Here is a 25,385-nt window from a genome sequence, read left to right on the forward strand (position 1 = left end):
TAAGACCCAATTCTTAAGTTGGTTTTGGTCTTAAATATAAGACCTATTTCTTATATTTATCAGTTTTCTCTAAATTACCCATATGGATACTCTCTCAACCATAATCAAGTAGAAAATGGAGAGGGGTATTAAGAAAGATGATTATGGTGTTTTAGGAAAAATGTGTCACTTTTCTTATAATTAACTAACTTACCTAACTTCCTTAATCTAATTAAATTAGTTAAATGGGTTTTATATTAAGGATCGGAGAAGTATTATTTTTTTAAAAAATATTTTTACTAATCAAATTTATTAACTAAAACTATCATTATTAAAATGCTTATTTTGAAAAATTAAAAAAATAAATATAAGAAGCAAAATAAATTGAAATATTATATTTAGAATCAAAATAAAAATTAAATAAAATCTTAAATTGAAAGCCGGAGGTAGTATAATAAAATAAAAGGAAAGGAAAGAGTGATGTAAGAAGCTTTTTGGTTGGTCCGGATCTTCAACTGAACTGTCTGCATTCCTCTCTCAGGCAGTGGGGCGGGCGCAGCGACCACTAAGTGCCGCATTGAAACTGTTTCTTTTTTCAAATTAATTATTAAATGACATATTGAGGCCCCATAAGAAGACCAATTCTATTCTTATTATAAATATAATATTTGATTGACTAATTTAAAGATGTTAAGAAAGTTAGTTAAACTAGTTATTTATAATAAATAAAAAACCGGACTAAACATTAAACAGGCCAAGATAGTGGTTCAATAGTCAGATCAAGGTCAACTCAGGTCAAACTGATCATATTAAAATAGTATAATTTAAATGAAAATAACAAAATATAATAATATTAATAATCATAGCAATTATTTGATTGTAACAATAACAAGTACAACAACATTAAGAATGATCTTTATGATTTATCAATGACTAAAACTCACAATCATTAATACAAAAATCATCATTAAAATTCATTCAAATATATAGTAACTAAAATATTAAGAGTCAAATAAGAAAAAAATAATAACAACATGATCATCCAAATTAATTTATCATCGGTTCAAACATTGCCTTGGGAATGGGATGAAATACTCCTCCTTTTTTTCTTTTATAATTTCTATTAATTTTGATTAATTTGTATCTAGCACTCTAAAATATATTTTAGAATAGCGCTCAATATCATAAATTAATTAATTTTAATGGATTATGTATCCTAAAGTATTTTTCAGTAATACTCAGTATCTTAAATTAATTACTTTTTAGTGAATCTATCATCTTAAAATATTTTTCCAGTAACATCCATCCATTATCTCAAGTTAATTAATTTTTAGTGCATTTAGTGTTCTGACATGGTTTTACAATAACACCCAGTATCGTAAATTAATTATTTTTTAGTTAGTTAAGCATTTAGAAGTGATTTTTCAATAACACATAGTATTCTAAATTAATTAATTTTTAGTGTGTTTAGTATCTTAAAAATATTAATTAATTTATAACACTGAGTGCTAGTAAAAAAAATATTTTAAAGTATTGGATACGAATTAATCTAAATGAGTAAAAAATAAAATTAATAGAGATAATCTTAACAAAAAATAAAAGAGGAGTATCTTACCTCGTCCCCAGATGATAACATTTGGGGGATAAGCATATCGTGCTTTGAGATTTGCTGAGCACGGCATGCGAATCCCGCCCTCTCCCCGCCTGCTTCTACCTTGGCTCGGCCGAGGCAGGGGGGACGTGGTTCTTGAAAGCCAAAACCAAAACTTCTAAATTTAATGATTAATAATTATGATGTTTAGACATGCAAACATAACAGGAAATAGCAGCTTTTATTTTTCCGCCAACAAAACTTATACTAATCCGATTCTTAGTATAAGATTTAATTAAAAAATTAATGTTGATTTTATATATAAAAACTATTTTATATATTTATTAACTTTTTTAAATTAATCTTATTAATATTCTCCCAACGATAATTAAGTAGAAGAGAGTGTGAGAGAATTTAAAAAGATATTTAGGGTATTTTAAAAAAATATCATATTAATTAATTTTATTAACATTTTTAACATACTTAAATTAGTTAATTAAGTCACGTATTAAGGATAAAAAATATTAATGTTAAATATAGTTAAATATCAATATTATTAGTAATTGAAAAGGATATAAACTTAATAGTGCATCTTCAATATTAACATCACAAACTTCGAGTCAACTAGTATTCACTATTTATCCAACAATCCCTGCTTGCTGCCCATTGTCTTTGGGTATGTTTGGATTGGCGTTGGGCAAAACTGACTTCTGGGCAAATTGACTTTTGTAACTGAAGTTAGAGTAAAAGTCAGTTAGTGTATGTTTGGATAGGTGCTTTTAAGAAATCAGTTGAAAAAGTTAAAAGTTGTTTGGATGATTAATAGAAAAGTTAGTTTAGTTTTAAAATGACTGAAAAAAGACATAGACTATATTGAATAATAGTGTTTGAAATTTTATGTTTTTAATGTGATAATAATTTAAAAAAATACATGATAAAATATAAATAGTTTATTTGCAAAATTATAAAATAAAAATATTTGTTACCGAGAAAAATTGAAAACACATTGTAGATAATTATTATGATAAATAAAGAAGGACCTCAGATTTATTTAAAAAAAAGAAAAGAGAATAAAACTATGTGTTTTCATTTAGGGCAAGGGGATGTCATTATCATCTTCTCATGAAGCTGGAGGGAGCAGAACAGTGGAGGAATGAGGATTATTCTTCAACACCCCTTCCCATATATATGACCTCACACACGCAACCTTCCGAGATGAAAAAAAAAAAAAAGTCGCACACACCCAAGACCCAACCTCACCGACCTTAATCATCCATCATTCACCATCTACCAATGCATACCACACCCCTGCAATCATCACTACCTTTTCCCTCCTTCATCGTCTTCGACAGCGAGTGGCAGAGCAGGACCCGAGACCATCATTCCCTTCCACTTTCACCATTGCCATTCATCGCCACTTCAAACGGAGACAATGGGAGACATGCGTGGGGGAGAAGAGCAAGGAAGGCTCGGCCATGTGGGGAGAATGGAGAGAGTGAAGGAGGGAGAAGCGTCGGCAGGAAGGGAGGGAGAACAGCTGGTGATGGTGAAGATGGAAGCCTGGTGACTGCAATGAGCTCTACGGAGGGAGTGACCTAAAGGTGAAGGTGGATTCGGGGAGGAGAAATGTAGGGAGGGTTAAAATTGGTAGGTCATATTTTATGATCTAATCAATGCTCCATAACGGTAGCTCTCAGTTTTCAAATGCTCCAGAAGTAGCTTTGCTCAGTGTTTCATTGGCGCCAAGCGTGAGGGAATGCTAGATGTTTAGTAATTTCTCCTCCTTCGAGAATAAAAGATCCCATTGAAGCGGCTAATCCCATGCATACGGTCTGTACATCTGGTTGCACAAATTGCATAGTATCATAAATAGCTATTCCGGGTATTATTTCCAGCGTTTACCGTTTGTCTCAGAAGTTAGTTGCGTCAGTTGTCCCAGCCAAACAACCATTTCTCTTCAGTTCAGTTGCAAACCTTGGTTTCATAATTTCCCAGGGCCTTTTAGCATTTGTAGCGGCAATCCAAATGAGCCTTTTTGTCCAAGTGGTCTCATCCACCACTGCACCTCAACAGCGCGGGAGTTGTTGTTCCTCCAGTTGTCTCGCCTGCGGTAGCTTTTACGATGTGAGTAGTTTTACCTCAGAGCTAACAGGCTGCGGATTAGGAGTACTGTTATTATAAATTACTTGCATGTTGGAAAGGGGGAAAATTTTGTTGCATCTTAATCATTAATTTAGTTCAAGGACTAAGGAGGGGCAATAGAATTAAAATATCGTATTGGACTCGCAATTCATTGTGTCATTAGGGAGATCATGCAATAATTTCGCGAGCAATAATTTGAAGACTTTTTACTCTACAACAGTGCAATTACTACTCTTTACATATTAAAAATACGATTAAAAAATTATTTTACAATTTTTTTGTAAATTAAATTCTACATAACAAAAATTAAATTTGTTTACAATTTATGTGAGTCCCACACTTTGTTTTCACTGCGGCCCCCGCATTCTTCTCTACAGCGTCAATTAAAAAATAAAATATAAAAAAATTTTAAAAAAAAATCCCAAAAGAAGACGGATGTCTGCTGTAAGTCTGCAGTGCGTATTTAGCTGTAAATACATAGATGCGCGAATTCTGCATGAGTATTTGATTTCCATGAACATTGGCATTCATAGAACCCCGCCAAATCACTTCAGAGAGGGAGAGAGATCTCCGGTACCCGACCGATACTAAATGTGCGATATGATACAGAGATGCGTGAATTCCACTTTGGATGTGAATGCTGCTCATATTTTTATCATTAAAACTAGTTGGAGATTCAATTTGGTTATAGATATAAAATATCAATTTATTTTATTTTTAATATTTTTTAATTTTGCCTTTCATATTGGTGATTGTATAGGTCATAGAGTTTTCATCTGCACATGATTAATACGATATTTTAAAAGAGACAGCATCTATTTATTATAAATAATTATCTTAATTAATTTTTATAATATTTATAAATTATTTATTTAACTCTTTTTTAATTTTGTTAAGAGTTATCCAGCTCTTATGTTAATAATATAGTATTACTTTTTTTGTCCCCCTTACACTAAACACCTACGAAGGTAAGTCCATAAAAAAGAAAAGAGACGGAATATACTCTACATTTATGGAATAGGATTGATATTTTGCCACTAAGGATAATATGATGAATTGTTATCATATCTTTTCCATTTTTGTCATATCTCTATACAAACACCAAAAACAAAAAATCCCATCTTGTTTCAAATATATTCCTTCTGTTTTTAATGTAAAACCTAATTATAAAGTCAGTTTTTATTTTGAATATAAAATTTACCTATCATATTTATCAATTTTTTTCAAATAATTTAATTAATACTCTCTTAATCACAATTAAGTAGAAGAGTGATTAAAGATATCAAAAAACGCTACTAGAATTTTTTTTAAAAAATTATCATGTTTGTTATAACTAACTCGCGTTTAGCTCCCATCGATGCCTTGACTTGTTAGAACAGCAAGCTGAGGCCACCGCCACAATTTGTCCTTCTCTTGCAGGAGTCACAATTTTTCAAGCTTAACCTTCTTTCTTTGTGATGGGCTGCATTGGCTAGTCCAACAGACATTAAGCTCATTTTCCTACCTCCAATAGCAGTACTAGATGACATGGCAAAAGGAAAAGATGACACTAAATAACGGGCACATTAATATTTTCAAAATTGCCCCCTGGTGGGGGGCAAACCAACTGCTTTCTGTACGCCACCCGATAATCAGAACATCTCATTTTAATATTTATTTAATTATTTAATCCTTGTTTTAAATTTTTGTTCTCATAAATTTCCAAAGAGGAGGACTGGATGTCTATCAAAACTATTAAAATTGAGTATTTGACTGTTATGTATCTGTATTCATATTTTGGATAATACTCACATGAAACTCATTATATTCATCATATCAAGTTCTCCAATTATATATAATCATATCTTATATTTTTAAAATATTAATATTTAATAATATTTAATTATAAATTCATATGAAAGAAAAATATTGGAGAATTTGATATAATAGGTATACGTAACTGGGCCTAAATTTTTTTATTATATTTTTCATGTTTTATTCAATAAAAGTTAGAATTGAAATAAAATAAATTCATTATTTAAAAATAAAAAAATTAAGCCTGTTCCAATGAAATTTATTAAACGATTCGGTGTCATCTCGTCCTGATTCCCCTGAATGTCTCCGTAAGGGTTCGGCTTTCCAGTGGCGCTTTGCCCCCATCTGGCTTGCAAAGACTATAGTACCCTTTTCAGCGAGAAAGACGATATTGCCAATGAGTTCACCCAAAAAAAAAAAACGAGTCAAATGACCTGCAACAACAAAAATCGAAAGCCCATTCGCGAAATTGCACCTATTTCTCTCCTTCTCAATCGGGAACACTGGACTGTCTAAACTTGAAAATTCGGCAGTAGGAGGAAACAAGCAGGCAACAGCTCGGAATTTTTTACTGATCAGGGTTAGGAGTTCACTCTGATTCTACACTGTTCCATATTCTCCTCCTTCTAAGCTGGTCTCAATCAGTATCATTTTTCTTTTTTATTTCTGAATTCGAGAAATTCTTCTGCATCCCAGTTGAAGTTGGATGTAGTTTTTGAGCGCTTTGAAATGCATCACCTTATGATCGGCTCGTAAAAGTCGGGGACAGTTTATTTTTACTGTATCTTTTTCTCTTTTTTATGTCTACTTTGTGTTAGGAATGATTAGGGGTATTCGACAGTTTCAGCGAATTCAATCTGTTATCTTTCCTAGGTCTTGCTTCGGCGGTTGATCATCTGGGTTCGGGTCTGAATTCACATTGAGCCTCGATAAATTCGATAAGTAACTATGTTTGTGTGGAAAGAACGACATTGAACTCTGGCTGGATGCCGAGTTTGCCATAACATGATCGGTTGAATTCCTGAGCTATGGATTACGGAATCAAATAGCCGATATTTTGAAAATAGTAATGTTAGCCTGATACAGTGTCGAAAAATTTCACTCACAAATCCTAGCAGCAAACTGCCGAAGGTTATTATAAACAGTAGTCAGAAGCTTTCAAAATGCTGTTTGGGCCCTCGTTTCGTCAATTTGAGGTTTCATATTAGTTGTTTACTTTTCTTGTTATGGCTCCTGGCTAGTACATAAACTCGCAAAATGATGATCTTGTTTGAGGTCGCTCCGTTAACTTTTCTTGCGGTTCCGAGAGTCTCCGTTCTAAAAGGGTACAGGAATCAACACCTAAAGAACTTTTTCAGAATAAGATTTTGGTTTTACGCCCTTTTCTCAGAAGCAAGAAATTTGTAATTTAGACCAGTGAAATTTTCTGTTGTTGGGTTTGGACAGATATTGGCATGTACATATTCTTAAGGTGAACTGTGTGATATGGTTGGTTCAACTTTCAAGAGGTCCTAGGTTGTGCCTTATGCTTTTGTCCGGTTGGTTATTTAAAAGGTGTTTGTATTTCACCTCTGCATGCAGCCTTCCTGACTTCTTCGGTCCTTTGAATCTTCTTTTTATGATACATGGCCATACCCTACATGCTGCTAAATTTTGTCTTCTGAATGCTATTAGAAATGCTTCTTAGTGTAATTCTTATCGTAGCTGCCATTATTTTTCTAGTGATTCAGTTGGATTACTGTACAAAACCGTTGACTGTTCAACTATGGTATGTATGTTTCATACGTGTAGTTTTTTTTTTTTTTTGGTGGATTGGTCAGTGATAGGGATGCATGATGAAGCCAGCAGTTAGTTCATTTGTGATGTTTAAGATATTTTTGTATGGTCTAGTGTGATGGATTCAGCTGGGCATGTTGAATACTCTCCATGTGCCAGTATTAGAGGTCTAAGGATTTAGAATTGAGGTGTAAAGTCAGACCTTGATACGCAGAGAAAGTATCTTGAAACCTAAGGTGGCCGATCCGGATTTGATTCTACATTACTTGAACATTGCAATGGATTATACAATTGAGATTACCGCCTTTACACTTGGCTAATTTACTCTTAGAATACAATAGGATACGTTTGCCATGAGATTTATTTATCGTTGCAGCAAATCATTCAATTAAGCACGCCTTCCTATGTATTTCCCCCCCCTTTTTTTTCCTCCTGTGGATGTACCATTTACAATATGCAATTTATGTATTTTTGTAGTTTCCACCATGCACCGTGTGGGTAGTGCAGGGAACACAAACAATTCTATTCGATCTCGAAAGGAGAAGAGACTAACATATGTGTTGAATGGCTCTGATGATACCAAGGTGATTCATTAATTTATTATTTTAGTTCTTCATACACAACATAGTTTCATAGCTGTTTCTTTAAAATCACATGTCCGAACTTCTAATGTACTGTTTTTATTGTGGTGTGTCTGAAGCTGTCAAATTCAACTACTTGATTGAGGCTGATTAGTTATTGACTGATTACTTAAGGTTACAAATATGCATCGTTTTCACTTTGTTTTATCCTGGATGAGGATAAAGTTTAAGTTGTTATCCATATTAATGTCTATATTTTGATGTTAGGCCCCATAGCCATTGATTGTGCACATGTTTTAACTGACTTCCTCATGCTAGGTGCTTGCTAATTAGCATTTTCTTCAAAATGTAGCGATGCATGTTTTGGCTGGAAAGTGTTTTAAAGTTTGAGACTTGTCTTTGTTGCCCTGCCTATCTGTTTAAAATTTTCTTGCCCTACAGCATTTTGCAGGCATAAATTGTTTGGCTTTGCTCAAGTCATCAGTATCTGATGGGTCTGATTATCTCTTCACTGGAAGCCGTGATGGCACTCTAAAACGATGGGCATTGGCTGAGGATGTTGCAACCTGCTCAGCTACTTTTGAATCTCACGTGGACTGGGTAATCCTGTTAATTTTATTTCTTCCCACTTTGTTGCTTGATGATGCCACTTCATGAACTTGTGTTTTTTCCTAGGACGAATAGTTAATTGGATGGCATTTTAATTGTTCTTGCGCAGCTCACTGAAGCGCACAATCTCAGTTATAGTCTATGATGCCGTTACATTAGGTGAAAGCTGTTGAATGTGCTGTGTGCAAGTCGTATTTTTTTTCTTGGGATATCTAGAATTGTAATTTCCCCATCTGCATATTATGCCTAATCATGATGATTATTCTAGTCTTTATCTATGATGGAATTCAGAAATTTGCATAATCAAATGTGCATTTTTGTTTTATCTTGTTGTGTATTTCAGGAAACTCCATAATTTGACTTATTTACATAGTTTTTATTGAGAAAAAATATGAAAAATAGTCAAATGTGATAAAGAAAAGGTGTTGAGAACCCATTAATTTCTCTTGAACGAACTCTCAACTGCACTTGGTACTTGATTGATTATTGAAGCATGCCTTGTTCGAATCAAGTTTCATAGTCACTGAACTCAAAGATCTTCTTGCCATCCTTTTGTCATGTTTTCTTCCCTTATGTTGTGAATCGTGACCTCTTGAAGTGCGTCCTGGCCATCAAAGATTTGCCTCTTAAATTCCTAAAACTATTGGCAGTGAATTCTAATGGCTACATTACTAGGACATGGGAATAGGGATGCCTTCATACTCAGAAAACAAAATACAAATGCATAAGCTCTTAACCTTTGCACATGCCTAAGTTCAATTTATAATTATTTTTGCTCATTGCAGGTTAATGACTCTGTTCTTGTGGGTGATAATAAGCTTGTTTCTTGTTCTTCAGATACGACCCTTAAGGTTTGCTAATTTCCACTCCACAATTGGTCCAATGAGTCCTTGTTCTTATATTACTATACCATTATTAGTTAATTATCTTCACTTTTTCCCTTCTTGGTCTTCTATCTGTTTTTCCAGATATGGAATCCCTTGTCTGATGGAACTTGTACTAGGACTCTCCGCCAACACTCAGATTATGTTACTTGCCTTGCAGCAGCTGAAAAAAATGTAATGTAATTTGAACATTTCATGCTTGTTATTTTGTACATCAAGAGAAAAGGTTTATCTTTTTGCTTTATATGTTCCCCAATTTAACTTGATTGATAGTATTGATTGAATGATAAGTTTGTATCTTTATCAAATCCATTTTCTGATCCTTTTATAGTGTCATGCATTTTAGAGCAATATTGTTGCCTCTGGTGGACTTGGTGGGGAGGTTTTTATATGGGATCTCGAAGCTGCTCTTGCACCAGTCTCACAGTGCAATGATATGGATGAGGGTTGTTCAAACGGTATCCATGGGCCTGGAAACTCCTTACCAATGACAAGCTTACGTAGCATTAGCTCTGCCAACAATAATATTATCTCTAGTAACGCCACTTCCATGCACACTACTCAGTCTCATGGGTACCTTCCAATCGCTGCCAAAGGCCACAAGGAGTCTGTTTATGCATTAGCAATGAATGAATGTGGAACCCTTCTTGTATCTGGCGGCACAGAGAAGGTAAAGTAGAGAGTTGATGTTCATGTTTCATGTTCTGACTTGGTGATGGCTGTGAGGCTTCTGTTATTGCCTTCAAAACTTTAAGAGGTGTTCTGTTTGAAGCTATATGAGCTTAAAATTCATTAGGTAGGTTGCATGGTTGTCTAATCTCTTTGCTTCTATAGGTCGTACGTGTTTGGGATCCAAGGTCTGGATCAAAGACCATGAAATTGAGAGGGCACACAGACAACATTCGGGCTCTGCTTCTAGATTCAACCGGCAGGTTTGTTGAATAGACATGTAACTTTTAAGGGACAATTTTCAGCTGAAATTTATATTTAAATTCTATCGGGGACTTACCTGAATCCTATTCACTTACTAACTTCCTTGCTGTCATAAAATTTTCCCCAATTTTTTCTACTTCAATCTTTCTCATATGGCATTTTATAATTCCTTATAGCGCATAGATGACTATGCATTCATATTTTGTGGCATTATTTTCATTGGCTTCATCGCCATCCACAATGGATTGCTATTCAGTTGTCAGTATTTTAGAGGATGATATGTGGTATGTGGATGGGGTTATCTATGTCATTGTTTTTTGTTGGATAAGTTTGTTTGATAAAATTAAGGCATACTGTTTCTTGCAAGTAAACTGACATACTTTATTGCAGGTTTTGTTTGTCAGGGTCTTCTGACTCTATGATAAGGTGAAGCATTTCTAGCCAAAAGGCATACTCTATGATAAACATTTTTATTAGGTGTTGCTTAACTAACTAATCTCACTATCTTCCTTGTAGACTATGGGATCTTGGTCAGCAGCGATGTGTGCATTCTTACGCAGTTCATACAGATTCTGTTTGGGCACTTGCCAGCACCCCATCTTTTAGCCATGTTTATAGTGGTGGGAGAGACTTCTCTGTGAGTACACTGTTCCTTGAAAATTTTATTATCATGTTAATTATGTGACCTCCTTGTTCTGTTTAACTCGCGAAGCTCGCCTTTTTGATGCCCTATTCTTTTATACCTTAAGTTATACTTGACAGATTTGCAAACAAGAGAGAGTGTTTTGCTTTTTACTGGCGAACACCCCATTTTGCAACTTGCTATGCATGATGATTCTGTATGGGTTGCCTCAACAGACTCATCAGTTCACAGATGGCCTGCTGAAGGATGCAACCCTCAAAAGATTTTCCAAAGGGGCAATTCATTTTTGGCTGGAAATTTGTCCTTTTCTAGGGCAAGGGTGTCTCTTGAAGGATCTACCCCTGTAAGTTGCCTTTACTTAATGTTGTCTTATAATTATTAAGATCTTGTTATTTTGTCCGCCAAATGGCATATTGTTCTGGAAACTTGTTATGCTAATTGCATGTATGCTTTTAAAGAAGAAGCATATTTTGTTTATTTCATGTTAATTTGTACAACAAAGGGACTATAGTATTTGTCATCCCAAGAAGAGGTTCTTTCTGTACTGGGATGTGGTATTGACAATTTTCCTTCTCGTGGCTGAAATTATGATGTTATTAGGTTCCTGTTTATAAAGAACCAACCTTAACCATTGCTGGCTCCCCGGGAATAGTACAACATGAAATTCTAAATAATAAGAGGCATGTCTTGACAAAGGTAATGTTGATATCTTTTTGCTCATATTACTTTATCTGCATGTTTACGTTAATGCTGTTTTAATTTTCTGCTGCTTAGTTGCTAGGCTTTGTTTCCTTGATTTGTAGACTGATATATGTATTCTTTGTAGGATACTGCTGGTTCAGTAAAGTTGTGGGAGATTACTAGAGGTGCTGTGATTGAAGATTATGGGAAGGTAAGATCTGGTTGTATTTTTCAACAGTTCTTCGTTAGAATAGTGGTGTGTCAAGCTGTTCTGTTTTGAAAGGTGCTTGGCTTTTATGTACTTTTTTTTTTAATTGAATTTCAATGGTGGCTAATAAGGAATGCTCACTGTGTAGATTTCGTTCGAGGAGAAAAAGCAAGACCTATTTGAGATGGTATTGTTACTGATCTGCATTAGCATCATACTTTTTTGGTAGCATAATCTTTTTTCTTGTCCCATTTTATTGCAGTTTGCACTGGATGGTTTTAATATTCTTTCCATGTGGTTTCAGGTTAGCATTCCCACTTGGTTCACAGTGGACACCAGGCTCGGATGTTTATCTGTTCATTTGGACACACCCCAATGCTTCTCTGCAGAGATGTATTCAGCAGACCTAAACATTGTTGGCAAGCCTGAAGATGATAAGGTAAATGAACTTGTGATCATAAGCAACTCACCTGTCTTTATCTGTCTTGATGGGATGTAAAATTAATGGCATGGAATATTTGTATTCCTGTGAGTGCTGTCGTAAGACTTGCTATCTATGATCCCAGTAATATCTCATTAGAATGTTGGTCCAAAATGAAAAACCTTTGGAATCTTGATCTGTTTTCTGAAAGTACCTGGAGTCAATAGAAAATTTAGAGTTTGAGCATCGTAAAACAGAATTTAAGTGATTGACACAAGTTCAGTTGCTAACTGTCCTGTCTTAATTCCCATGTGGCACCAGGTTAGCATTCCTGCACGGTTCAATAATTTCTTTTTACCATAGAATTCATCCCAGTACTGTAATTAAATGATGACGATTTATTTCAATGAGAATTTGAAAATGGACATTTTGTGCGATGAAAATAATGGGCATTCCTAAACTGTGCTATGCGGTCTTGAATTCCTCGTCTATCTTTCTTGGGAATAAGTGAATGTTCTGTGTACCAGAGTTCCTTTGCAGTTGCTTCTCATGTGGTCTTGACACATAATTGTTGGCTCTCATAATCGATATCAATTTTATGAAAGGTTGCCATTTTCTATCTTAATGTATGCATATATTTAAGATCCAATGGCATGTAACCATATTTTTATTTGTTGTCTTGCTTCTTCTGGAATGATGCCTGTCATGGTGACAGCATCAGGACGCCGGATATTCGTATGGAATTTGTACATCTCTGAACCTGCCATGGCAGAATTTTAGCCTGTTCTAGAGTTTTTTGTAAATAGGACCAGGGCCATGGCATGCATCATTCCAGTAGTTGGATGTCCCCAGGGAGCATTTTGTCCTTCGTTGCAATCCTTTAGTGCATGCATTAAGTGGAATTATGAGGAAGCTTGCAGTGCTTTACTATTAACTATCCAAAATAATGTCTTTTCCAATAAATTCACTGGAAAAAGTTAATGAAGTCTTATAAATGTTCAGGTTAATTTGGCTCGTGAAACCCTTAAAGGGCTCTTGGCACATTGGGTGATGAAACGGAAGCAAAGAATGGGGTCACATACTCCTGCTAACGGTGAATTGCTATTGGGAAAGGAAATGACAACCAGAAGTCTTGCCCATTCAAGAATTGAGGTTGATAGTAGTACTGATCACGATGCTGTGGTTTATCCTCCTTTTGATTTTTCTACGGCATTCCCTCCTTCCATTATTACTGAAGGCAGTCAAGGGGGTCCATGGAGGAAAAAGATTACTGATCTGGATGGAACAGAGGATGACAAAGACTTTCCCTCTTGGTGCTTGGACTGTGTATTGCATAATCGGTTGCCTCCCAGAGAAAATACCAAGTAACTTCTTATGACTTCTCTCCCTCTCAAATTGGTTGCATTCTACTCATATTTGTGCATATTTTTTAATATTTATATATGGCTCAGAGTATTATTTTTCATTCTTCGATGATTCATAGTTGTTTTACTTGTTCTAAAATGATAAACTGACTCTTGGGAGTTTTACGATGGAGCTTTAAATGGCTTGCAAAACATTAATCAGCTCACGATATGCTTAAGAAGTTAAAGATGGCTTACTGCTCTCTGATCTGGTGGTGCTTACTAATTGTTTCTTGTATTGATCTCTTATTTTTTCTGTACTTGTGATAGTTATTCTCATGAAATGATTTAATTCATATTCTTAATTTAATAGATTTAGAAAACTAATGGACTCTTATGAATTCAAGTGTCTGAAGTCTAAACTTATTATGGCAGTTTTATCGTTTTGAAAATCTTCAAGTTTACTCCTGGTTTTTTCCCCCCCATATAATACAAATTATTTTTTGTTAACCTCTGCAGATGCAGTTTCTATTTGCATCCCTGTGAAGGTTCTAGCATTCAGATCCTTACGCAAGGGAAATTAAGTGCTCCACGTATATTGAGAATTCACAAAGTAAGTTTGTTTAGTCATAGCAATTGGCAATTGGAAATATAATAATTACTTGTATGTAAAGGAGAAGACGCTCTCCATCTAGGGATCTTGTGTTTGACCATCCTCGCTTGGATATCCATATCTTTTTCAAAAGGACAATCTATGTAGGAAAAGGGCAATGTGCTATGTCTTATTATTTATCAATTGGTTGGCACTCTGCCATTAAGTAGCTAGATGACTCTTTTAGTAATCTATTCCATCTGTTGTGAAAAACTAGTAAGCGCTATTGCAAGAATGTTTTTTTTCCTCCAGGGATGCTAATATTTTCTCCTTTAGCTCCTTTGTTTGGGTATGGGTAGTTCCAAGTGTTTACCTTTTGCACTGCTTACTCTTTTAAATGAATTATGATTTAATTTGAAATATTGTGATAAACAGCTAAGTGAGTGGATGTTCGGGCTCTATGATTGTATTCTGTTGCCAATATATTTAGCTTCAATGATCAACTAATGATTCTGAGAAGCAAATCTGTAGATTTTGCCCTGAATTTGAAAATTTTCATGCTCTGTCCATGTATATATACAGAATCATTTATCTATTTCTAAATGAAACACTATGTGAGAGGAGGGGAAGCAATACTTTGACACACTCCTCTGGTGACTGCTGTGATTAAATCATAGGGAGCGAGGTTGTTTTTTTGGGCAGCACGTGTGTTTTTGACAAATTTCTTCCAGTTTTGCATTTATCTTGATCATTTTGTGTTTTAGATGCATTTCATGGCTAGTTTGCAGAATTACTGCTCGTAATCATGTTGTTTGATTGACACTGTTGATCTTTTCTGTTCTGTAGACACTGTCCCAAAGTGATCGACTGATCTTTTTATATTTATTATTTCTGTCTAGGTTATTAATTACGTACTAGAAAAAATGGTCCTTGACAAACCATTGGATAGCGTAAATGCTGATGGTAGTTTTGTGCCGGGACTTCAACAGCAAGCAGTTGGGGATGGATCTTTCCGATCTGGATTGAAGCCTTGGCAAAAGCTTAGGCCTTCTATTGAAATATTGTGTAACAATCAGGCAAGCTTTTATGATGTCTCCGGTCAAGTCTAATGCTTTAAAGCTATAATTGAACTACTTTCCTTTTTATAGCTCGTCCCCCCCCCCCCCCAAAAAAAAAAACCAAAAAAATGACCAGCTTCTAGAACTTCATGTAGGGCCTATTTGAAAACTCAATTGAGTTGAAAGGGGAGAGTTTTGCTTTCGGAAAAGAAAATGAGGATTTTCATTCATTTAGTTTGAAGCACTGAAAAGTTTTAATTTTCAGATTGAAGTCAAATCCAGGAAGACCTAGGCGCTAGACATTTGAAAAACAAACCCGTAAGAATTACTATTAAGAAATATAAATTTACCATTTCTTCTTCTTGTTCATATCTTCAGTAGAAGCTCCGAAAACCTAGTAGCTCTTTCTTCCTAGATTTTTGCTGTCACATGAACGCAATGCTCTTGGAACATTTCTTTTCCGTTTTTTTTTTTTTTTAAAAAAAAAAGCCTTGTGTGACTTGACAACATTTAGTTTGGTTTGCATTATATATTAATTTATCACAGTAGTGTGCTAATGTATTGTATGCTTCAGGTCTTGTCTCCTGAGATGAGTTTAGCCACAGTACGGGCTTATATATGGAAGAAAGCAGATGACCTTGTTCTAAATTATAGAGTGGTTCCAGGAAGGTGACTGCATAATGCATGTGCATTGGAGGTGGGTATGGTGCGTTGAGTTTTGCTCGGCTTTTCTAAATTACAGTATGGTGCTGATGTTTCTATGACTTAATTTGTGCACTTCTTAAATCTGTATTTTACTGTCAACTAGAAGGACGGTGTTGGTAGGATTGTATTTATATTCTAATTGTTGCAAATAGAGAATGCTTTAGGCCTTTAGAGTGGACCAGTTTATTGCAGCTGGTCTGTCTAGAAAGGGTTTTTACGGCATAAAACATTTGATTTTTCTATAATCTTATATCTTTCTGAAAACAGACAGGTTTTGCAGTTCCTGAATTAATATATTGTCATTACAATCAATCAATATCAATATAAAATATGAAACACTATTTGTAAGTTATTAATGGTGCAATTTTTCTTGGATCTTGTCATTCATTTTATTCCTTCCGTATTTTCTTATATGCTTCGGAAGGGTTTGCATGCTATAAAACTCAATACAATTTTCTAAAAATTTTGAAGTTAGTATTTTTGATTTACATCGCCCGTGCAACGATATATAGTTAAACATGAAAATGTTAGGATAATGATATTCACTTCTTTCCTCCTTGTTTTAAAGCTTCTACTTTTCTTTTCAAATGTTTTTTTTAAAGTCTAGGAAATAAGATTCCTCTTTCTATTTCTTTTTGGGTGTAAAGATAATAACTGGATTTATTTCGTGTTGGTGAGGTCCTCAGACTTTATTGGTATATTAATATTTGCAGGTTATCTTTGATTGTGTAAAATACTGCAGAGCATTGATTTTTCTGGGAGTGCCTATGGTGACCAGTGGTGTTATTAGAAATTTGTAAATTCTGAATCCCATTGATCACCAAATAGCGGCATTTTCCAGACCTGCTTGGATAGTGTTTTTATTGGAAAAGTGTTCCTACGAATTTTGAATTTTTATCTAGCCGGCATGCTATTTTCTAGGCTTGGCGGAGTCAGGGGGGGTCTGCTTCTTGCAAGATGAAGAGTTTTGACTCTGTTGAGAATTAATGATCATGCCGGACTATTGGGATGTATTCCGGGCACTAGGTAGTTATTTATATATGACATCAAAGGCATTGTACATTTGAAATGTGAATTATATATCTAGCCATAGAAATTATTCTCAAGGTGTATCGTCACGTCTCTTCCTTTCGTGTTATATTTATATTTATTTTTTGTTTAGTGCAGATGAGTTTTTTTTTTTTTTTTTTATTTGTTTCAAACTAGGCGCTTAATATTTGTTTCGTTCTCAGGCATCCTCCCCCCCCCCCTCGAGTGTACTCAGTATTTGTGAAATTTTATTGTATGCTGGGAATTGGCGCTTGCTTCGAGCTTGATGACAGGTTTTGACCTGAAGTTAAAATTTTTGTTTTGGAATTTCTAGATTAATTTAAAATATGCCTGTGTTCAACTTGAATTAAAAAATAGGTTGAGGTGCAATTTTAACTTTAATCTTATTTTTCAGATGTAATTTTATCCTTAATCTTTTAGTGGTGTAATTTATTCTTGATCTTACTTCTTAAGTGTTTTTTTTTTAAAATTTTTTGGGTGCAATTTTGTCTTTAATCCTTAGGTTTGACCCTAAGGGTCTGGGGTTAAAATTGCGTCAAAAAAAAAAAAGGTCAGGGTCAAAATTATACTAGTAAAAAGATTTAAGGCAAAATTGTATTTGAGAAATAGGATTGAGGTTAAAATTGTTTCTTAATTCTAAAAAAATCATAAGTTTATAAACTAGAAAAATTGTCAAAAAATGACTGTTGAATTTTAAATTTTTAAATCAGTAATACTTGAAAAAAAATAACTACATTTGAAAAATGATAATTTATTTTTGTGTAGTAATTTGTGATTTGAAATTTCAAAATTCAACAGTTTTTTTTTAAATTTTTTTAAAAATAAATTTGGCAAATCAATTAAAAAAAAAAAATCTGTGAAAGGTGTGGTGGAGGCTGTAGAGGCGGTAGAGCAGGGAGCATATCTGCATATGGCTTTTATTCCCTTTAATAGAAGGACGTGGGCAGCAGCCAGGCATGGGATCCTCGGTAATAACGACAAGAAATGTCTGAAGCTTGAAACCCAGACTGTCGTTGTAGAAGTCCAAACGGTTCTACAATTAAGCTTGTTTTTTGTTTTATTGTGGGATGAGTATGGCTCTTCACAGGCGATCCTTCCAGATTTTGACTTTAGCAAAATTAATCATATCTTTAATTTGTTACCATGCGCGCGGCTGACGTTTACATTCACTCCTCCATTTGTTCTATGAAAGGGGGTAAAATTGATTTTCGGTTTTTGGACGTCGTTTCCCCAAGCAAGATATAACGGGTATTATCGAATTAACGGTGTTAATTAAAAGTTAACATAAAATATAAATAAAATTATACATAATGATTATGTGTATATGATTTAAAAATAAATATGCAATTTTGTACATACTTTTTGAGTTGAATCGAATTTATCAAATGTTAATTGATTTGATTTATTTATCATCTTTTAAATAGAACATATAATGATATAACATAAAAAAGTACTTTGTTACGTATGAGCACCGATCTCTCCTCCTTTTTTTTTTTCCTTTTCCTTTTTGCTGATAGGCGACGATCATATTAAATTAGCCAAATGCAATCAAACTTTCGCGCCCACGGAAACGGCCATGCAAATCCTAATTGCAAATGCTGGAAGGACCAGAGCGCGTCGTGGCCAAATGACAGCCAGTGAATGGAGAGAAAGACTGAACTTTGCGTTTTAAGCACCAATGAACAGCCAGTCAGATCCCCGTTACGTAATTCCTTTCCTATCACCCTTTCCCTGTTCTCCAAAAGAGCCACGCCCACTGTTTTTCCCGTTACATCTTTGTCATTTTCTCACTTTTGTTTGGGGCGCGTGTTCTAGAATTTATCCTCCATTATTTCCCAGCAATCACTGTTGTGCCGTCGTCATTATTACTCGTTAGACTACATCTTCCTTTCTTACCTCTGATTTTAATTTTTCCTGTAACTTCATTTTTCTTATTCATTCTTTCTTTTCTTCTCCGCTCTGGCCTATACATATATATAGTAGTATTATTTTATGCATGGTTCAGCTGTGTTTTTCAGATAACTATTTTATTGGGCGCAAAATAAAGGCTTCTTTTGAACTCTTGAGAGTTAATTAGTTCATTTACAGCCTTCTCAGAGGAAGGCTTCAGCCATTGGGACGCTGCTTGCAGAAGTCACGTCATTGGTGATGAGTTTCCAGGTTTCACCGTTCTCTGGAACTAACAGAGGATTCATGCATCGGAGCCGACTTAAAGCTCCTCGAAGCTTAGATAGTGGAAGCTCTACTGTATTGTCATCAGATTCAGTCGCCGTTAGCCGAACTTCTCCGCTTGCCGATAGAAAGCTAAATGGTTCTGTCAATGAAGAAGGGAATGGGCGGTTGCGGGTTCTTAGAGAGGAAGATAAGAGGAGGAATGCCGTTTTGACAGAGTTACCACCACTTTGGGACGATGGTTATGGGACTCAGACTGTAGAAGATTACTTCATTGCAGTCAAGGAATTGAATAAGTCTGATGACGGCGGGCCCCCCCGGTGGTTTTGCCCAGTTGAGTGTTCTCCTACTTTGAAAGACTCTCCTACTCTTCTTTTTCTACCTGGTAAATAGCTTTTTTTTTTTTCCTTGAATTCATCGGAAATTTATTTAGTTGCTTAATTTTAAATGCCCTCTGGTGTGATTGTGAGTCCTTTTTTTTTGGGATACATAGGAGGCTTGTGTGGTTAAAATGGTTCAGATAATGTTTTTCTTTTTCATGCTTTTCGAGAAGTGAATGTTAATTGTATTCAACTGTCAGTCATGGTTGTCCGTTTACGAATATTATAATGGAATATCTGACATTTTAAAATTGCTTGAATTCAATGGATGCAGGGCTAGATGGTACTGGAATGGGCCTGATTTTGCACCATAAAGCTCTTGGGAAGTATGTTATATTATTCAGATTAATAAAATTCGAAACATCTCGAGTTTGCAGCATTAGAACCAACACTTGAAACATACTGTCTCTGTTCCTTACTATAAGAGATGAATAACTAAATTACGTTGATAAAAAAAACAGTTAAAATTAGTTGAGAACAATTAATGTGTAAAAAGTATAATGTTTTTTTCACAATGCCCCATTAATAAGGAGAGAGAGTATGAGAGAGAACAATTAAATTATTAAAAGAAAGAGAAATAGGAGGGAGATAGAGTATGAGTTGGAGACAAAATAAATAGGGGTAAAATAGGAAATCAATACAAAAAAATAGAGACAACTTTTAAGTGTCTCTTATATATGAAAACATGCCATAAGCATCAAATGTTTCTTATAATAAGCAACAGAGGAGAGTAGTACATATGCCTATATGGAGTCTCATTCTAGTTATCACAGTTAAATTAGTTTTTCTGTGCAATGTTTAGTTGAAGGTTATTGGCAACGTTTAAGCTACGTCAAGAGAAATGGCCCCGCGACCTTACTTGAACAGGATCTACTCTAGAGGCTCATACCCCTGTTTCCTTGAGTTTGAAAGAAATGCCTCCATTAAGTGCTTTACTTTTTTTTTCCTCCAATGCAGGGCTTTCGAAGTTCGCTGCTTGCATATTCCTGTTCACGATCGAACTTCATTTGAAGGTCTTAGTGTTTTAAAGTATTCTTTTGTCGACTTCTTTGGAAGTTATTGAGTTATCTGTGTTATGTTATATAGTTGTTGTTATGATCATCTATGTTGTATAGTTGTAGGTGTTGTTATTATCAGTAATTAACTGAAACATTATCTTGAATACCACAAATATGAAGGACTGGTGAAAATTGTTGAAGAAGCAGTAAAGCTCGAGCATGCTTTATTTCCAAACAAACCAATTTATTTGGTGGGAGATTCTTTTGGAGCATGCTTAGCACTTGCTGTTGCTTCTCGTAATCCAACAGTTGACCTAGTACTGATATTAGCTAATCCAGGTGAATCTGAGGATGCTCTATTCATTTGTAAAATTTGCTCTCGTCTTTTTTTTTTTCAAGCTAAAGGTCAATCCTCTACTAAAATTTTTCATCATGATGGCTTTCAACACTAGCTACATCATTTGGAAGATCTCAATTGCAGCCTTTGTTTCCTATCTTGGAGGCTTGGCCAAATGAACTGCATGCCGCCGTTCCATTTCTTCTTAGTTTTGTTATGGGTAAGTGCTCTGTTTTCTACCAACTGGACTTTAAGGTTCAATTTTTCTTCTCTGTAAGTCAATGGAATTCATTCTCAAATGCTGCATGTCCTTCTCTCTCTCCTTTCATTCTGAATATCTTGTGGATGGAAATAAGTCCATGTATATTCCATATGTTGCTGCTATGTTATGCACAACAACAACAACAACGAGTTATGTCTCATTATATAAGATTAGTTACATGGATCGCACGATAGTATTGTATTCCATCAACAGCCAAATTTTTGAAAAAAATCATTAAATAAAAGGTCCTGCTTGATAATTTCATTTAATATTCTCTTGGGTCTACCTCTGCCTCTTTTCAGAGAACTCTATACTACTTGATTTATCCTTTTTACTGATGCATCTAATGGTCTTCTTAGTATGTGCCCAATAGCATTTTCTCCGCCTTTAAGAGAATGTAAAGGAGTTTAAAGCTTCTTGTTTCTTGTGAATTCTAGGTTCTAATTATAGTAATCATGATCCAGTTCCTTTTGTTTGGAGAGCTATCATTAGCTTAATGGAAATCTCATGCTAGACTCAATAATACAACATTAAAAAACAGAGGTAGCTTATATATTTAAGATTTAAGGTTGGGAACATTGGGATTGCTTTTTTACGGTTTTATTCAAAGGGCGAGCGCTCAAATCTCTTACTTCGGCTTTGTATTAATAGAATTTTACTTTGACTTTCTGGGTTCTTGCTACATTGCTTTATTATATCATGGTATCAGGTGATCCAACAAAGATGGCAGCTGTCAGCATTGAAAATAGGCTTCCTCCTATGAAAAAAATTGAACAACTGTCTAACAACCTTACTGCATTGCTGCCATGTCTGCCTGTAAGAAGTGTTAATATTCCATGCATATTTTTAGGCTGCATGATTTTATGTTTATTCTATGAACTTTTGGCTTACTTTATGATGAATTTGAAAGTTCCTACTATTCAGGCTGTATTTTATCTCCTTTGTCTGATTTCTTATCAGGACTTGGCCGACATTATACCAAAGGACACCCTTCTTTGGAAGCTGAAGCTTCTTAAATCTGCTGCTGCACATGCTAATTCGCGTCTTCATGCTGTGAAAGCTGAAGTACTCGTGTTAGCTAGGTTATTACTGAGATCACTTATTCACTCCATTTTCAATACTGTCTGTGTGATATAAAATATGTATCCGAGTTACTTTAAAGTGAATTGACAGAATTTTAAATTCTAGTGGCAACGATAAAATGCTTCCCAGTGAAGATGAAGCTAAAAGACTAAAGAGCTCATTGCAACACTGCAAAGTACGTAACTTCAAGGACAGCGGACATACCCTTCTTTTGGTATGTGAAATGACTCTATGTATTTGCACCCGTCTTTCCTACGTCTTCCAGTGCTTTTAAATATGGTCTTTCGAGTCAAAGTTTATAACTTGCTGGTTTGCTTATCTTCCATTCCTGTTCTCTGTTCACCTAGATATAACCGTAACTTCTTTGGTGTGTTCTTTCTCTTTTCAAGCTAATTTTGTTCTTTTTCTTAGCTACGCATATATGTGTGTGTGTGTGCGCGCGCGCCACAATATCTCTTGTATTCAAGAACTTTTTTTAGGATATGCAGTCTCTTTAAATGATATCCACTTCCAGAGTACATCACCATGAAATGACAAGCAAATGAAAGGATGTGCTAATTTGTACAAGTTATACAATGCTCAGGGTTATTGGACGAACTTGAATAATTAATTGTATTTTCTGCGTGGTTGTGCAGGAAGATGGCATTGGCCTGTTGACAATAATCAGGGGGACTTGCATGTACCGCCGTTCAAGGAGACGTGATATGGTCATGAATTTTATTCCTCCCAGCGCGACAGAATTCAATTATGCAATGGATCAAGTAGTTGGGTAATTTGAATAAACAAGAATCAAAATCAGAATCTTTTTTTTTTTTTGCCCCCTTTCTAGGAACTTTCTGGGCTTGCAGCGTAATTCTTGCAATCAATTTGTTATTAGCTGTTATCTTATTCCCAAAGAAACAAGAATTATGGGTCCAAAGCTGATGAGCTGGTCACATGGACGACAGGTCATTTCGTATTGCTACTGGTTCTGTGATGTTCTCAACTTTGGAGGATGGAAAGATTGTGAAAGGTCTCGCTGGTGTTCCGGATGAAGGTCCTGTCCTATTGGTTGGTTATCACATGCTCATGGGACTAGAGCTTATTCCCCTTGTTGAAGAAGTTTTAAGGCAGAAGGGTATTATGCTTCGTGGTATGGCCCATCCTCTGCTGTTTGTGGAAAACAAGGAGAATTCTTCTGCTGAGTTTTCTACGTCTGATTGGGTAAAAATATTCGGTGGAGTACCTGTTTCAGCAACCTATCTTTATAAATTGCTTTCAGAAAAATCACACGTTCTACTGTATCCTGGTGGAGCACGTGAGGCTCTCCATTTCAAGGTGCATCAAGTTCCTTCGTTTTATAGGGGTTTCTTTCTTTTTCAACGGGGGTAAAACCAATGCTCTAGTGCATATCTACATTTCAGTGTCATATGCTGGGATCATAGGTTTCTACCAGTATCATGAAGTCAAGGATATGCAGACGTGTTTGCACCAACTTCGTGATTCTTTGTCTTATTGTTCGTGCTTGTCAATATTTTATTTTAAAATCCGTACTTATTTGCTTCCATGGTTGCCAGGGAGAGGAATACAAGTTAATATGGCCTCAGAATCAGGAATTTGTGAGAATGGCGGCACGGTTTGGAGCCACAATTGTTCCATTTGGAGTTGTGGGTGAAGATGATATAGCTGAAGTAAGTTTTCCTTTCCCTCTATACTGTTTCTTTGCTTAGAAGCCCCAACGCCTCATTTTCTTCCGCTAATACACCAAGTAAAGGCTAACTTCTACTTTACTCCCCAACAAAATTTGGAATTGTATTTATTAGTTCAAACTGTTGGGATATCGTGTAATTGTAGATTAAGAAAATAGTCGCTGACTTGCTTATTCCGGCGAAGCTTGAGTTCATGAGTAATTGTACTTGCCCTTTGGTTTGACCGTTGTTGCTCTGGATTAAACAGTTGGTACTTGACTACAACGATCTAATTAAGGTCCCCATCATTAACGATTACATCAGAGATTCTAATCGTGATGCTATTAAGATAAGGTAATTCTTCTTCTTGTTGATATGTTTCTTTTTCACTGATTTTTCCAATTAAATCACATCAGAGGATTCTCGCCGCGGGGAAAAAAAAAAGAGTGAGGACTGTTTAGGCATATGCATAGCATTTTTATTTAAAAAATAATTATTGCAGTGTGGATTCCTTTTCATTTGCTTCAAACTTATCGTTTTCCCCCTAAATTCCAGGGATGAGACGAGTGGGGAGGTAGCAAACCAAAACCTCTTCATTCCAGGGCTGTTACCCAAGATACCCGGTCGGTTTTACTATCTATTCGGGAAGCCCGTGAGAACAAAAGGCATGGAGAAGATGCTAGAAGACAAACACAATGCCAACCAACTGTACCTGCAAATTAAATCTCAAGTTCAGCACAATATAAATTACTTGATCAAGAAGCGTGAGGAGGATCCCTATAGGAATATCGTTGACAGAATAATGTATCGTGCAATTTATTCTTCTGATACTCCAGCATTCAAGCCCTAAAAATGTTCAATAATAGGTATATTTTCGTCATAATTACTTTAGAGGAGATATAGTTTAAGTAGTTGATCAGCAATTTTTAGTATTCTACACTCAAGTCTGATATATTCACTCTTCTTATTCCTATCTCTCTTTGAAACAGCCTTGCATATATTTGTAATTCAACAGTAAATGCTACGCGGTGGTCGGTGGATTACAAAGGAATGTTGAGAAATGAAGAAGTTGCGGGGGAGACGGAGCGCTTCGCGCTGGCAAAATAAATATATGTTACCGGTCCATTTGATATACAGCCAGGTAATATAATTTCTATTTGGGGACATTGAATTAGAGAAATACAATATATTATTTCAAGATTCCTTAAAGGGGGAAGGGAGAAATTTGTAGTGATAGTCAAGGTTGTGATGATATAATACTCCTCCGGTCCTTATTATAAGATTCTATTTGACTTTTTATTTGGTCCTAATTATAAGACCCCAATCCATTTTGTCTCTTATATTTATGCATTTTTTCCCAAGATAATCCTTCTAATAATGATAGTTTTAGCCAATATACTTAATTAGCAAGGATATTTTAGGAATGACAACACTTATTTATTATAAATAACCAACTTAACTTACTTTCTTAATCTCCTCAAATAAATCAATTGGAT

General features: G+C 35.2%; 2 protein-coding genes across 8 annotated transcripts; both read left to right on the forward strand.

Annotated features, from left to right (window-relative positions):
* The first annotated feature begins 456 nt into the window (after window positions 1-456).
* Window positions 457-25,125, forward strand: LOC114728101 (acyltransferase-like protein At1g54570, chloroplastic). 3 transcript variants are annotated; one of them, XM_028914939.1, is made up of 17 exons: window positions 457-461; window positions 9,576-9,582; window positions 18,736-18,861; window positions 19,079-19,547; window positions 19,817-19,868; window positions 20,500-20,555; window positions 20,721-20,879; window positions 20,993-21,097; window positions 21,849-21,955; window positions 22,100-22,221; window positions 22,328-22,436; window positions 22,858-22,991; window positions 23,170-23,539; window positions 23,779-23,892; window positions 24,158-24,243; window positions 24,445-24,755; window positions 24,879-25,125. In XM_028914939.1, exons 4-16 carry the CDS (start codon window positions 19,139-19,141, stop codon window positions 24,737-24,739), a joined length of 2,118 nt encoding a protein of 705 aa, XP_028770772.1. In that variant the 5' UTR covers window positions 457-461; window positions 9,576-9,582; window positions 18,736-18,861; window positions 19,079-19,138; the 3' UTR covers window positions 24,740-24,755; window positions 24,879-25,125. The 3 variants fall into 3 exon arrangements, 2 of the variants coding, with proteins under 2 accessions (XP_028770772.1, XP_028770773.1); XR_003738636.1 differs by lacking the exons at window positions 457-461; window positions 9,576-9,582; window positions 18,736-18,861 and having other exon boundaries at window positions 18,939-19,547; window positions 23,772-23,892; XM_028914940.1 differs by lacking the exons at window positions 457-461; window positions 9,576-9,582; window positions 18,736-18,861 and having other exon boundaries at window positions 18,947-19,547; window positions 22,328-22,397.
* On the forward strand, window positions 5,985-17,106 carry LOC114728099 (WD repeat-containing protein 48). 5 transcript variants are annotated; one of them, XM_028914934.1, is made up of 19 exons: window positions 5,985-6,086; window positions 7,760-7,866; window positions 8,305-8,463; window positions 9,258-9,323; window positions 9,441-9,530; window positions 9,703-10,026; window positions 10,191-10,288; window positions 10,680-10,715; window positions 10,806-10,926; window positions 11,039-11,275; window positions 11,533-11,628; window positions 11,759-11,824; window positions 11,970-12,008; window positions 12,126-12,260; window positions 13,245-13,606; window positions 14,105-14,198; window positions 15,077-15,253; window positions 15,810-15,932; window positions 16,654-17,106. In XM_028914934.1, exons 2-18 carry the CDS (start codon window positions 7,768-7,770, stop codon window positions 15,906-15,908), a joined length of 2,298 nt encoding a protein of 765 aa, XP_028770767.1. In that variant the 5' UTR covers window positions 5,985-6,086; window positions 7,760-7,767; the 3' UTR covers window positions 15,909-15,932; window positions 16,654-17,106. The 5 variants fall into 5 exon arrangements, with proteins under 5 accessions (XP_028770767.1, XP_028770771.1, XP_028770768.1 ...); XM_028914938.1 differs by having other exon boundaries at window positions 16,862-17,106; XM_028914935.1 differs by lacking the exon at window positions 5,985-6,086 and adding an exon at window positions 6,122-6,140.
* Window positions 25,126-25,385: the final 260 nt, after the last annotated feature.

The sequence above is a fragment of the Neltuma alba genome, unplaced genomic scaffold (assembly GCF_004799145.2).
Source record: "Neltuma alba isolate B1F8T4 unplaced genomic scaffold, ASM479914v2 tig00012520_pilon, whole genome shotgun sequence".
NCBI classification, from domain to species: Eukaryota; Viridiplantae; Streptophyta; class Magnoliopsida; order Fabales; family Fabaceae; genus Neltuma; species Neltuma alba.

Excerpts from the sequence above, each read along its gene's own strand:
- LOC114728099 (XM_028914934.1), top strand. The coding sequence starts at position 7,768 with ATGCACCGTGTGGGTAGTGCAGGGAACACAAACAATTCTATTCGATCT. Across the intron at positions 11,629-11,758 it reads AGAGGCATGTCTTGACAAAG|GATACTGCTGGTTCAGTAAA; the intron begins GTAATGTTGATA and ends TATTCTTTGTAG. Across the intron at positions 13,607-14,104 it reads CCTCCCAGAGAAAATACCAA|ATGCAGTTTCTATTTGCATC; the intron begins GTAACTTCTTAT and ends TAACCTCTGCAG.
- LOC114728101 (XM_028914939.1), top strand. The coding sequence starts at position 19,139 with ATGAGTTTCCAGGTTTCACCGTTCTCTGGAACTAACAGAGGATTCATG. Across the intron at positions 22,222-22,327 it reads GAAGTACTCGTGTTAGCTAG|TGGCAACGATAAAATGCTTC; the intron begins GTTATTACTGAG and ends TTTAAATTCTAG. Across the intron at positions 23,540-23,778 it reads GTGAGGCTCTCCATTTCAAG|GGAGAGGAATACAAGTTAAT; the intron begins GTGCATCAAGTT and ends CATGGTTGCCAG.